The sequence below is a fragment of the Colobus angolensis genome, unplaced genomic scaffold, assembly GCF_000951035.1.
Source record: "Colobus angolensis palliatus isolate OR3802 unplaced genomic scaffold, Cang.pa_1.0 Scaffold64, whole genome shotgun sequence".
In the NCBI taxonomy this organism is placed as follows: domain Eukaryota; kingdom Metazoa; phylum Chordata; class Mammalia; order Primates; family Cercopithecidae; genus Colobus; species Colobus angolensis.
This window is the reverse complement of record NW_012120043.1, coordinates 55,596-69,244: the sequence shown is the minus strand read 5'-3', so window position 1 is coordinate 69,244 and position 13,649 is coordinate 55,596. Positions and strand designations below refer to the sequence as shown.

At 52.2% G+C, this 13,649-nt stretch overlaps 1 protein-coding gene across 1 annotated transcript in view; it reads left to right on the top strand.

The window, feature by feature from the left end:
- Nucleotides 1–679: 679 nt before the first annotated feature.
- MIER2 (mesoderm induction early response 1, family member 2) overlaps nucleotides 680–13,649 on the top strand; it is a 28,949-nt gene continuing 15,979 nt past the window's right edge. The window contains exons 1-6 of the mRNA XM_011964083.1: nucleotides 680–754; nucleotides 4,740–4,830; nucleotides 6,356–6,498; nucleotides 11,961–12,086; nucleotides 12,739–12,862; nucleotides 13,402–13,493. Coding sequence (XP_011819473.1) covers nucleotides 680–754; nucleotides 4,740–4,830; nucleotides 6,356–6,498; nucleotides 11,961–12,086; nucleotides 12,739–12,862; nucleotides 13,402–13,493 — 651 coding nt within the window. The remainder of the gene's footprint in view (nucleotides 755–4,739; nucleotides 4,831–6,355; nucleotides 6,499–11,960; nucleotides 12,087–12,738; nucleotides 12,863–13,401; nucleotides 13,494–13,649) is intronic.

Below are 13,649 nucleotides of genomic sequence, written 5' to 3'. Positions count from 1 at the left end.
CAGCTTCCTGAAGTCGGACGGGTGTCACTCTCCACAGCTTCCTGAAGTCGGACGGGTGGCATCACTCTCCACAGCTTCCTGAAGTTGGACGGGTGGTGTCACTCTCCACAGCTTCCTGAAGTTGGACGGGTGTCACTCTCCTCAGCTTCCTGAAGTTGGACGGGTGTCACTCTCCTCAGCTTCCTGAAGTCGGACGGGTGGTGTCACTCTCCACTTCTTGGTCCTTGCCGGCCTTGTTGTGGGAGTCACTCCAGGCCCAGTGACTGCCCCAGCTCCTTTCCGTGGCTTTGCTGGACAGTTGACCCTTGACCCTCACGGGTTTGAACTGCACGGGTCACTGATACGTGGATTTCCTTCCACCTGTGCCACCCGAGACAGCAGGACCAACCCCTCCTCTTCCTCCTCAGCCTGCTCAGCGTGAAGATGAGGAGGAGGAAGACGTTTGGGATGGTTCACTCCCACTTGGTGAATAGAGAATATACTTTCTCTTCCGGACAATTTTGTTCATAACTTTTTCTGTAGTTTCCTTTTTTTGTGAGTTGTCAACTGTTGATGTTACCAGTAATGCTCCCGACCAACAGAAGGCTATTAATCAAGTTTTGGGGGGTCAGAAGTTATGCAGGGGTTTTCACCCGTGTGGAGGGTTGGCACCCGTAACCCCCGCATTGTTCAAGGGTCAATGGTGCCCCCCTTTGTGCTCCCCAGTGTGACGGGCGGGAAAGGGTTTGCCAGCCGCCGGCCTGAGCTCCACTTTGTAACTGCACCACGTAACTTGCTGTGTGAGCTTGGGGTAACGGGCTCTCTCTCTTTGAGCTTGGTTCCTTGTTTTTCTTACGAAGGCAATGATTATACCACCTCTGAGGACCCGTGAAGAAACGTCGAAATTCTTACTACACGAGTTTTTAAACTTCGTTAAATATTTTAATGTACTCTTTTTGGCAACAGCTTTACTGAGGTGTAATTCGTTTACCATACAGTTCACCATTTTAATGTGTCCAGTTCCGTGGTTGTTCGTGTATTCACCGAGTGGTGCAGCCACCATCACAGTCAATTTTAGAACATTTTGATCACCCCAAAAGGAACCCCACACCCCTTAGTGGTCACTCCCCAAACCCCACATCGACCCCCAGCCCCTTTCCACCAGGAATCCATTTTCTGTCTCCACGGATTTGCCTGCTCTAGACATTTGGGATAAAATGAGTCATATGATACGTGGCCTTTCGTGTCTGGCTGTTTTCAGGAGCAGGAGTCTTTTGAGATACGTCCACGTGGTAGTCTGTCAGTGCGTCCTTCCTCTGCCCGATTGCTAGACCTTTGTTTTGTTTTTGTCAGCTGATGGATATTAGGACCCCGACCTGGGCCACATGGTTAAATACTATTTAACTTTTGGAGGAATTGCTGGACTGGTTTGCAGAGTGGCTGCATTATTTTAACGTTCCCACCAGCAGGCACAGGAGAGTTCCAGTTTGTCCACATTCTTGCCAACACTTGTTATTATCTGTCTTTTTGAGCACAGTTATTCTCTGATTAGGAAGTGGTATCATAGTGTGGATTTTGCTTGCTTTTCTCTGATTTACTTTGAGCATCTTTTCCTGTGCTTATTGGCCATTTGTGTATTCTCTTTGGAGAAATGTCTGTTCAGATCCTTTGCCCATTTTTCAATGGGATTATCTTTTCCTTGTTGAGTTGTAAAAGTTTTTTTATATATTCTGGAGCAAGTTCCTTATCAGATAGATGATTTTTCAGGTATTTTCTCCTATTCCCTGAGTTGTCCTTTCACTTTCTTGGTAGCGTCCTTTGAAGCACAAAAGTTTTTAATTTTGGTGAAGTTGTTTATCTGTTTTGTTTGTTTGTTTGTTTTTGGTCACTTGTGATTTTGGTGTCTTATCTAAGAAACCATTGCCAAATCCAGGGTCACAATTTTTTTCCCCCTACATTTGTAGATTCAGTCAAAAGTTTGCAAATATTTATCCATATATTTTCTCCTAAAAGTTGTATGGTTTTAGCTCTTATATTTAAGACGTTTGATCCATTTTGAGGTAATTTTTGCATATGGTGTGAGATGGGGTCCAACTTCTTTCTTTTGCACGTGGATATTCAACTGTCCCAGCACCGTTTGTTAAAGACTGTTCATTCCCCATGGAAGTGTTTTGATGCCTTTGTTGAAATCCAGTTGACGGTGAATGTGTGAGTGTATTTCTGGATTCTCAGTTCCAGTTCTTTGATCTTTGTGCTGTCCTTATGGCAGGACCACACTGTTTTTGCCATGGCTTTGTGGTGAATTTTGAAATCGGGAAGTATTGTTTCAAGATTGTTTGGGCTGTTTTGGGTACCTTGAGCTTCCATTTGCTTTTTGGAGTCGGCTCGTGGGTTTCTACAAAGAAGCCAACTAGGGTTCTGATAGAGATGGTGTTGAATGTGTCAGTCAGTGGGGGGTGTTGCCATCTTAATGTTGTCTTCCCAGCCATGAACATGGAATGCCTTTTCATTCCCTTAGATCTTACCTTCTAACACTGCTTTGCTCACTCAGAGTACTCTACACATTTCACACTTCTCTTGATGCTATTGTAAATGGCATTGTTCTTTTTGTATTTGTTGCTTTTATATAGAAATAAAATGGATTTGTATGTATTGATTTTGTGTACTACATCCTTGCTGAACTCACTGTAGTTTGAACAGTTTTTTAGATCACGTCACCAGCACAGAGATAGTTTCACTTCTTCCTTACCAATCTTTTGTTTTTTTTTTTTTTGAGACTGAGTCTTGCTGTATCCCCAGGCTGGAGTGCAGTGGCACGATTTCGGCTCACTGCAACCTCTGCCTCCTGGGTTCAAGTGATCCTCCTGCCTCAGCCTCCTGAGTAACTGTGATTACAGGCGCTCGCTACTGCACCCAGCTAATTTTTATATTTTTAGTAGAGACAGGGTTTCACCTTGTTGGCCAGGATGATCTCCATCTGTTGACCTCATGATCTGCCCGCCTCGGCCTCCCAAAGTGCTGGGATTACAGGCGTGAGCCACCTCGCCCAGCCTTTTTTTCTTTTTTTGAGATGGAGTCTTGCTCTGTTGCCCAGGCTGGAGTACAGTGGCATCATCTCGGCTCACTGCAACCTCTGCCTCCCTGGTTCAAACAGTTCTCCTGCCTCAGCCTCCTGAGTAGCTGGGATTAGAGATACATGCCACAGTGCCTGGCTAATTTTTTTTGTGTTTTCAGTAGAGACAGGGTTTCACCATATTGGCCAGGCTGGTCTTGAACTCCTGACCTCAAGTGATCTGCCCGCCTGGGCCTCCCAAAGTGCTGGGATTACAGGCGTGAGCCAGCGCGCCCGGCTTCCTTTCCAATCTTGATTCTTTTTATTTGATGTTCTTACGCTGACTACCCCCTCCGGCACTCCGTTTAGCGTGAGAGGTGAGAGTACACGTTACGCTGGTGGTGGGAAGGAGAAAGCAGCCTGTGAGCGTTGAGGGCGGTGATAAGTGTGGGTTTGTCCGAGACGCCCTTTGTCAGGTTGAGAAGCTCCCTTCTGTTCTGAGTTTCTTGGGCGTGTTTCATTATGAAGTGTGTTGGGTTTTGTTGGATTGGGTGTGTTCAGATGATCCTGTGCTTTGGTTTTTATTTGATTGATGTGATGTATTAATTAACTGACTTGGGGATGTTAAATCGACCTCGCCTCCCTGCGATGAATCTTACTTGGTCACGGCTTACAATCTTCTTTAGATGTGGTAGCGTTCAGTTTGCTAGTATTTTGTTGAGGGTTTCTGTGTTTATGTACATGAGAGAGATCGTGGCTTCTTGTGGGGGCCCACGTCTGTCATCCCAGCACTTTGGGAGGCCGAAGCGGGCGGATCACGAGGTCAGGAGTTTGAGACCAGCCTGGGCAACATGGTGAAACCCCGTCTCGAGTAAAAATACAGAAACTAGCCGGGCGTGGTGGCCGCGCCTGTAGTCCCAGCTACTCGGGAGGCTGAGACAGGAGAATCACTTGAACCCGGGAGGCGGAGGTTGCAGTGAGCTGAGATGGCGCCACAGCATTCCAGCCTGGGTGACAGAGCGAGGCTCTGTCTCAAAGAAAAAAAAAAGAAAGATAGTGAACATTGTGATAATGGTAACTTATAGTGGTTTTGTTTGCCTTTTTATAAAAAAAATTGAGGTGATTGACAAACTATAAAATATACCCATTTTAAAGTTTATAATTCATTGATTGTTAGTGTATTCATGGCCCTGCAACCATCCCCTCTATCTCATTCTGAAACATTCCGTCATCCCCAGAAGAAGCCCCGTCCCCGTTAGCAGTCACGCTCCCGCCGGCTCTCTCCCTGTCCTTTCTGTCCGTGGATCGGCCCGTTCTGGATGTTTTGTATCAGTGGACCGTCTGCTGTGGCCGCTGGTGTCTGGCTTCCCTCCAGCGCATGCTGTTCTTGAGCTTCGTCCAGGTTGCAGCATGGGTCAGGACCGTAGGCCTGTGTGAGGGCCGTTTTCAGTGTCACATGATGCGTGTCCTGCCCTGGGCGAGAACGCCTCCACCCTGTGCGTGGTCCTTGGTGGGAGGCGGGACAAGTGGCGGCCACACGCGTGTGCTGCCCTTAGTGCCCCCCGGCCCTCAGAGACGGAGACAAAGCCGCTTCCCTGGGTCATCGGGGACTGGGCTCTGACCAGCGCTTGCTCTTGGCTGCCGCACTGTGATGTCCAGCAGCAGGTTTTGGGCCGGCCGAGCTAACCCTGCCTCTCTTCCTTCGCAGGCCTCCTCGCTGGGGAGGCAGAGTCCTCGCGTGGTCTCCTGCCTCGAGCACGGCCTGTGCCCCGGGGAGCCTGGCTTGCAGTCAACAGCAGGTACCTTCCTTCCTCCTCCCCCTGCTCAGTCTGCCGAGGCCTTTGTGGCTGTGAGAGACAGAATACCTGCTGGGTCTGGCTGAACTGTGGACCAGCACACTGGCTTCCAGAGTCCAGGGTGTCCCAGCTCCCACCCATTCAGATGGAGCTGTGGGGCAGAGTGGTCAGGACTCCATCTTCCTGTTCTTTAGCAGGGGCAGGGAGCCCAGGCAGCACCCCCAGCAGAGGTCCCAGGCACACACCTGCACCAAGCTGAGGGCTGCTTCATCTTGCCAGGGTGTTGGGAAGGGGTGGCTTGCTGAGGGAGCTGGGGCTGAGAAGGTGGAGGGCGGCGAGACCGGCAGCACCCTGGGTTCCCTGCACCTTCCTGCGCTGCTGCTTGCCCGGTGGGCATCAAGGTCCCATGCCCGCCTCCTGGCCACCTGTGTGGGGCCCGCGGGGAGGAGTTGACACTGTAGGGCAGGGGTCTCTGTGACTGTTCTTTCTTCCCCTGGCTGGGCTCCTTCTGCGGGCCGGATGTAGGGCTGCACCTCTTTCCGGTATCAAACTGGTCCCCACCCCAGTCCTCGAAGAAGGCAGCGCCGTCCCCGTTTTCCCTCACGTGGCTTCTCCAAGGACGCGGTGGCCACTGAGGGTCCAGGCGCACCCAGGCAGCTCCAGGTCATTCCCTCACTCCAGCGAGGTGCCTGCTGCCCAGGGTCCTCTGTGCCCCACAGCGGCATGTTCTGTGCATGGGCTGTGTGTGGTGCACACCTGTGTGCCCAGCCATGCAGGCTGTGTGGCTGCCCTAGAGGCCTCCTGCCCTGGGCTCCCAGGCCCTCAGGCTCCCAGCCTTGGGCCACACTGCTCCCTGTCTGGATTGATTGAGCCCCAGCTAGTTCCTTTGTTTGCTTAAAATTTTGCCTAATTGGAGACTAACCATGCTGAGGAACAGTGACACACCCCTGTTCTTCTGGGGAAACCCTGGGTCTGACGACAGCGGCCATCTGTTGGGCCGTGTACCTCGCATGTCTGCTTTATGTGGCCCTGCAGACGGAGCATAAGGGACTGGCGTTGTCGAGGCCCCATTGGTGCTGTCCCTGCATGCTCCTTGATGCTGTACTGAGCTATGCAGGTGAGGGTTCAGCGTCACCCCGTTTGAGGAGTCATGGGGCCCAGTGTGAACGCAGCTCCACTGAGTCCTGCTGCTCCTTCCCCCCTAATGAGACAGATGTTGGTCTCTTTCTAGTCCACTTGCTCCCAGCACCCTCGCAGGCTTCTCTGTTCAGGAAGACAAGCGGTCTCTCAGAGACACCCCCGCCCCCCCAAAAAAAATCCTTGGAATCTGTGTGCAGCTCACCAGCCGTGCTCCTGTGTGCATCCGTCGTGGGGTGTCCCGTTGGGTCCCCTCACGGGAGGCTGATCCTGGCAGCGTGCAGAGGGCCTCATCCCTCGGGCTTCTCCTACCCCAGGCGTCCGTGGTCTCAGCAGGATGGTCGGGACAGGTGAGGCGAAGTTCTCATCTGGGCTGCTGTCTTCTCCCCAGTGGTGTCCATGGGCTCGGGAGACCATCAGTTCAACCTCGCAGAGATCCTGTCACAGAACTACAGTGTCCGGGGAGAGTGCGAGGAGGCCTCGAGGTGCCCAGAGCAGCCCAGGGAGGAGCTGGAGAAGGACTTCATCTCCCAGGTACTTGGCCGAGGTGATCCCGCCCCTGTGTTGGGTGGAGCCCTGCGGGGTAAGCCTCACGGTTTTTGTGCAGCTCAGATTCCACATTGGTAAGTGCTAAATTGTACATCTTTTTGCAAAGTGCCAGATGCTGTCCTAGGAGCCGAAATTCAGTGGAGACCAGGTCTTTCATGGGGCTGTCTGAGCAGTACAGTGGTCAGGGATTAAGCCAACTGCTCTCAGATCTTCTGGTCTCAGAACCCACTTTGTACTCTTAAAAATTATTGAGAGTTTCGGGCCGGGCGCAGCGGCTCACGCCTGTAATCCCAGCACTTTGGGAGGCTGAGGCGGGCGGATCATGAGGGCGGGAGTTCGAGACCATCCTGGCCAACATGGTGAAACCCCGACTCTACTAAAAATACAAAGAATTAGCCGGGCGTGGTTGGGGGGCATCTGTAGTCCCAGCTACTCGGGAGGCTGAGGCAGGGGAATGGCGTGAACCCGGGAGGTGGAGCTTGCAGTGAGCTGAGATCACACCACTGCACTCCAGCCTGGGAGACAGAGTGAGACTCCGTCTCAAAAAAAAAAAAAACTAGGCTGAACTCAGTGGCTCACGCCTGTAATTCCAGCACTTTGGGAGGCCGAGGTGGGCAGATCACAAGGTCAGGAGATCGAGACCATCCTGGCTAACATGGTGAAACCCCGTCTCTACTAAAAATACGAAAACAAAATTAGCCGGGCGTGGTGGTGGGTACCTGTATTCCCAGCTACTTGGGAGGCTGAGGTGGGAGAATGGCGTGAACCCCACGAGGTAGAGCTTGCAGTGAGCTGAGATCGCGCCACTGCACTCCAGCCTGGGCGACACAGCAAGACTCCGTCTCAAAAAAAAAAAAAAGAATACAAAATTAGCCAGGCGTGGTGGTGCACATCTGTAGTCCTGGCTACTCGGGAGGCTAAGGCAGGAGAATCACTTGAACCTGGGAGGCGGAGGTTGCAGTGAGCCGAGATCACGCCATTTCACTCCAGCCTGGGCGACAGAGTGAGATCCTGTCTCAAAAAAAAAAAAAATTGAGAGTTTTGAGGGACTTTGTTAATGTGCTTTATCTATTGCTTTTTTATTATATGAAAAGTTAGGCCAGGCGCGGTGGTTCACGTCTGTAATTCAGCACTTTGGGAGGCCGAGGCAGGTGGATCACCTCAGGTCAGGAGTACAAGACCAGCCTGGCCAACGTGGTGAAACCCTGTCTCTACTAAAAATACAAAAATGAGCTGGGTGTGATGGTGGGCGCCTGTAATCCCAGCTACTCAAGGGGCTGAGGCAGGAGAATCACTTGAACCCGGGAGGCAGAGGTGGCAGTGAGCCGAGATCGGGCCATTGCACTTCCAGCCTGGGGGACAGAGCAAGACTCTGTCTCAAAAAAAAAAAAAAATTGACATGTAAAAATACTTATTCAGTAACTCATTTTAAAATGACATGACTAAATCAGTTACACGTTAATATAAATATTTTTATGAAAATGAAATAAAAACTCTGTACCAAAAGAAAAAAATTAGTGAGAAGAATTAATTTTTAGTTTTCCAAATGTCTTTGAACGGAGAAGCCAATGTGAAAATCCAACTTCTGTCCTTTTTTTATGAGTTGGAGTCTCGCTGTGTTTCACAGCTGGAGTGTAGTTGGTGCGATCTCGGCTCACTGCATCCTCCGCCTCCTGGGCTCAAGCGATTCTCCTGCCTCAGCCTCCCGAGTGGCTGGGACCACAGGTGTACGCCACCACGCTCGGCAAATTTTTGTATTTTTAGTAGAGACGGTGTTTCACCATGTTGGCCAGGCTGGTCCCAAACTCTTGACCTCGTGATCCGCCCACCTCGGCCTCCCAAAGTGCTGAATTACAGACGTGAACCACCGCGCCTGGCCAAGCTTCTGTCTTTTAAAAACTTATTTTTTTGAGACAGGATCTCACTCTGTTGCCTAGGTTGGAGTGCAGTGGTGCAATCATAGTTTACGGCAGCCTCGAACTCCTGGGCTCAAGGGATCCCCCTGCCTCAGCCTCCTGAGTAGCTGGGACTATAGTCGCACGCCACCATACCTCACCTACTTTTTTATTTTATTTTTTTTTGTAGAGTTCTTGCTGTGTTGCTAGGGCTGGTCTTGAACTCTTGGCCTCAGGCAGTTTTTCTGCCTATAGGGAGCCGCTATACCTGACCCAGTTTCTGTCTTTTTCTTTTATTTGAGACAGAGTCTCGCTCTGTTGCCCAGACTGGAGTGCAGTGGTGCCATCTCGGCTCACTGCAACCTCTACCTCCTGGGTTCAAGTGATTCTCCTGCCTTAGCCTCCCGAGTAGCTGGGAATACAGGCGCCCACCACCATGCCTGGCTAACTTGTAGTTTTAGTAGAGGTGAGGTTTTACCATGTTGGCCAGGCTGGTCTCGAACTCCTGACCTCAAAGTGATCCTGCTGCCTCAGCCTCCCAAAATGCTTGGATTACAGGCAGGAGCCATGTCCGGCCAGTTTCTGTCTTTTAAGGGAGACATTAATCTGTTGTGATAGGCTCTTACGGTTGAACTACAAATACAGCCTCAGATCTGTTGTTGAAAAAGGTAAGAGTATTTAACAGCTTTTCAGATAATTGTGGGTATTCTTCTTTGATGCCACAGCCAGACTCATCAAGTGGGAGTTTTGTAGAGAGTAGTTGTGGAATCTGAGACCGTATCAGTGAACCTCATCGTTCAAGAGGCAGAAAAGTGCATGACCAGGGTCCGACTGAGTGGGTTCTGGTGCTGGCTCTTGCTGGCTCGCGGTGTCCTCACAGGGTGGACAGAGAACAAGAGGGAGCCCTCTGGTGTTTTTCTTAAAAGGACACTAATCCTGTTGGATCAGGGCCCCACCCTCATGGCCTGGTCAAACCTTAATTACCTCTGTAAAGGCCCTATCTCCAAATATAGTCATGTTGGGGGTTAAGGTTGACTGTAACAGTCGGTACCACCACCAGCCTTATCACACGTTTTTTAAATATTGGAAAGTCGGCAAGTTCACGTTGTCAAACCTCAGTTTTTCAAAATCTTGAGTTTTACCCTGCAGCAGTTATGGTCAGCTGTTTCCTTTGAAGTAACAGCCCCCTGGCTTGCATACAAGGCAGTACCTGCCAGGTGCCTGTCTAAGCGACTGTAGTTGGCCAGCATTCTTTGAGGTGAAACAGCCAGGAACAGCCTCTTCGCCTCACCACTCATTCCATGCATATGGTTCCTTGAAGGAACCACCTCACTTTGGTATGCAGCAGGTGCATGCTGCATGCTTCCCACGCCCTCACAGCACGTGGAAACATGTACGCAGGATGAGACCTAACAAAATGCTCACTTTGTCCAGCACCTTCTTTTACTGTTTTTTGAGATGGAGTCTTGCTCTCGTCGCCCAGGCTGGAGTGCAGTGGCGCGATCTCGGCTCACTGCAAACTCTGCTTCCCAAGTTCAAGTGATTCTCCTCCCTCAGCCTGCCGAGTAGCTGGAATTACGGGAACCCACCACCGCGCCTGGCTAATTTCTGTATTTGTGGTAGAGACAGGGTTTCTCCATGTTGACCAGGCTGGTCTCGAACTCCTGATCTTGTGATCCACCTGCCTCGGCCTCCCAAAGTGCTGGGATTACAGGCTTGAGCCACCGTGCCCGGCTGTCCATCCAGCATCTTCTGAAGTGAAGCTGGGGTGTTTGCTTTTGGTCTGTGAGGAATGTGACAGCAGTGACTTGTGAGCAGGGGTGCACTGGCCGCGGCTTCCACAGAGCACTGGACTCTTCCCGGTTCTAGATGCTGCACCATCAGTGCAGGCATCAATGAAGCCAAAAACAGAAGTCATGGCTGAGTGTTCTTAGGAAAGGGGCTTCACCTCGGGCTACTCTGGAGAGGTCCAGGCAACCCAAGGGCCACTGGACCACTGTGTCAGCCTTCCCGCCTGCATAATCCTGAAGGTCATGGGCAAACAGAATCTGTTCTGTCCACAGGGTCCTGTGAGAGAACAAAAGGGGGACTCGGTACAGATGTTCCACCTGGGGAAGGGCTGGGACTCGGCTGGGAAGTTTGTTTTTTTTTTTTTTTTTTTTTTTTGAGACGGAGTCTCACTCTGTCGCCCAGGCTGGAGTGCAGTGGCGCGATCTTGGCTCACTGCAAGCTCTGCCTCCCGGGTTCACGCCATTCTCCTGCCTCAGCCTCCTGAGTTACTGGGACTACAGGCACCGCCACCACACCCGGCTAATTTTTTATATTTTTAGTAGAGATGGGGTTTCGCCGTGTCAGTCAGGATTGTCTCGATCTCCTCAGCTTGTGATCTGTCTGCCTCGGCCTCCCAAAGTGCTGGGATTACAGGTGTGAGCCACCGCACCCAGCTAGGCCGGGAGATTTCTATGTGAACTTGAACCCCCCGGGATGAGTCTGGGCAGGAGGGGAGGCCAGTGCTGACATGTTGAGAGAATGAGAGGGAGCGTTCAGGAAGTTGGAAGCTGAAAGTGTGACCCACAGGGGTCAGGGTAGAGTCTGAGCCGGCAGGACTAGCTTCTGTAGAGTAGAGGCTCACACTAGGGAGGACAGAAGGATTTGAAAGCAACGGTGGAGAGAATGACTTTGATAGTTCGCATCTCTTCCTTCCCAGGAATTACACACCTTATTGCTACTTCTTGTCATGTTGTGTTGGCTCAGAGTATCACAACAGTGTTTCTTCTTTTTTATTTTTTATTTTGAGACAGATTCTCACTTTGCCACCCAGGCTGGAGTGCAGTGGTGTGATCTTGGCTCACTACACCCTCCACCTCCCGAGTACAAGTGATTCTCATGCTTCAGCCTCCTGAGTAGCTGAGACTACAGGCGGGCGCCACCAAGCACAACTAATTTTTGTATTTTTAGTAGAGACATTTTTGCCATGTTCCCCAGGCTGGTCTCGAACTCCCGGCCTTAAGTGATCCGCCTGCCTTGGCGTCCCAAAACACTGGGATTACAGGTGTGAGCCACTGTGTCTGGCCTATTTATGTAGTTTTCTGAGGGTTCTTTTTTTTTTTTTTAAAAAATCAGGAATAGATGTCAGATTTTACCAAATGCCTTTTCAGATACCTTTTTTCACTTTTGATATATTGATGTGGAGTTACAACAGTAAATTGCCAGGTGTCGCACCATCCTTGTATTCCTGTAATTCACCCTGTGTTGCACCATCCTTGTATTCCTGTAATTCACCCTGTGCAAGGAGGCATTGTGGGCAGGGTGGTGCCCTCTTCCCCGGCCGGTGACCCCTAGACTCTGGTGCCTCTCTGAGGGATTGTGAAGGAGCTCTTGGATGAAAGACTGGGCCTGAGGTCTGGCTGGAGAGTGCTGCCATGTGGGGAGTTGCTGTGGGTGTGACAGAGTGGCCCTGGTTGTGGCCAACGAGGCTCAGGCAAGAGGACGGGGACAAGAACCCCCAGAGCAGTCCCTCCTGATGGGGCCCTGTTCCCTTCCCCAACTCAGAGCAACGACATGCCCTTCGATGAGCTGCTTGCACTCTATGGCTACGAGGCATCAGACCCCATTTCAGACCGGGAGAGTGAGGGTGGTGACGTGGCCCCCGACCTCCCGGACATGACCCTGGACAAGGTGAGTGAGTGCCCTTCCTGGAACTGGCCCCCAGCAGAAGGTGGGGGGGCCTGGGGCTGCCTCTCTGCAGGGGGGTGTTCAGTGGGAGGCACAAAGGCCCCCAGAACAAGTAGAATGGAGCTACCTGTGACCCCTCCCCCGAGGTTGGAATGGCCATGGGCATGGGGCTGGACCCTAGCCTTAACCCCGGGCCACAAGTCGTTCTGGCTTGGGTGGGTGGAGGGGCACATCGGGGAGGCACATCGGGGCCTCCCCAGGACTAGTCTTTCTGCCATTCCGTACCCAGAGGTCACAGGTTGAGGTTTGCGGGTTGGGTGTTGGGAGCAGGGGAGGGCTGCGTTGCAGAAGGTTAAAACCAAATGCACAGGCAGAGAAAGAGCCACGCGCTCTGGGCGCGTGCCCCGTGGCAGCTCTCACTGTCCCCGGCTCTGGTGACTGGGTGTGGGCTCGCACGTGTCCCCGTCCCATCCCTGCTCCCCCGATGCTGTGCACCCTCGGCGGCATCTCCACCTCCGTTCCTTATCTGCAGAGCGGGAACAGCCGCCCCGCGTGAGCCTCAGGATGCTCCCAGCGTCTCTGTTGTTGTTGTCATTAGTGATATTGCGAGATTGTTAAACTTAAAATGTTCTTTACTTTTTTTTTTTTTTTGAAGGAACAAATAGCAAAGGATTTGCTTTCAGGGGAAGAAGAGGAAGAGACACAGTCATCTGCTGACGACCTCACCCCGTCTGTGACCTCCCACGAGGCTTCCGACCTCTTCCCTCACCGGAGTGGATGTAGGTGACTCTGTCCCCATCCTCCACCGCAGCCAGGCCCGCTGCCAGGCAGCCGTGATGCTTGATGAAGGGTCCTTGGGCTGACACAGGCCAAGAACTCATCACAGATGAGGGCATCTTCCTGGTGGGAAGTGTCAGTGGCCCTGGGGGTGCTTTGTTACCCCCTACGCTGGCCAGTGAGCCTGGACTCTCGGAGCGATTCGGTGTAAACAATCAGGGAACGTGTTGGTTCCCCTAGCAGATCCAGGGACAGCATCCCCAGAACCGTCCTCCCTCACAAGCCTCTGTGCTGGCTTTCCTGGGAACTGAGGGCTCGGGGCCCAGCGGTGCAGCAGCCGCCTAGAAGGGAAGGCCTCTTTCTTCAAAGGTGCATCCTGGGTCCTGGGTCCTGTGCCCATCTGTGTATCCAGTGTCTGGCCAGGGAGAGGGTCACGGCCTGGGGATCAGGTGGATGGAGAGTGGGAGTGGAGGGTCTTTGCCCAGAGGAGGGGCTGTACGGGCTGCAGGACCCTGGGGGACCTGCCTCTGTTTTCCCAAAGCTCATTTCCTGGCTGATGAAGACAAAGAGCCTGGCTCTTCTGCCTCCTCCGACACCGAGGAGGACTCTCTTCCTGCCAACAAATGTAAGAAGGTGCGTGGCTCTTCCCTGTCTCCAACCTGGCATCCCGGCTGTGGCTCTGCTGTCTCCTTAGCCTGGCATCCCGGCCGTGGCTCTGCCGTGTCCCCAGCCTGGCATCCCGGCCTTGGCTCTTCCCTGTCTCCAACCTGGCATCCCGGCCGTGGCTCT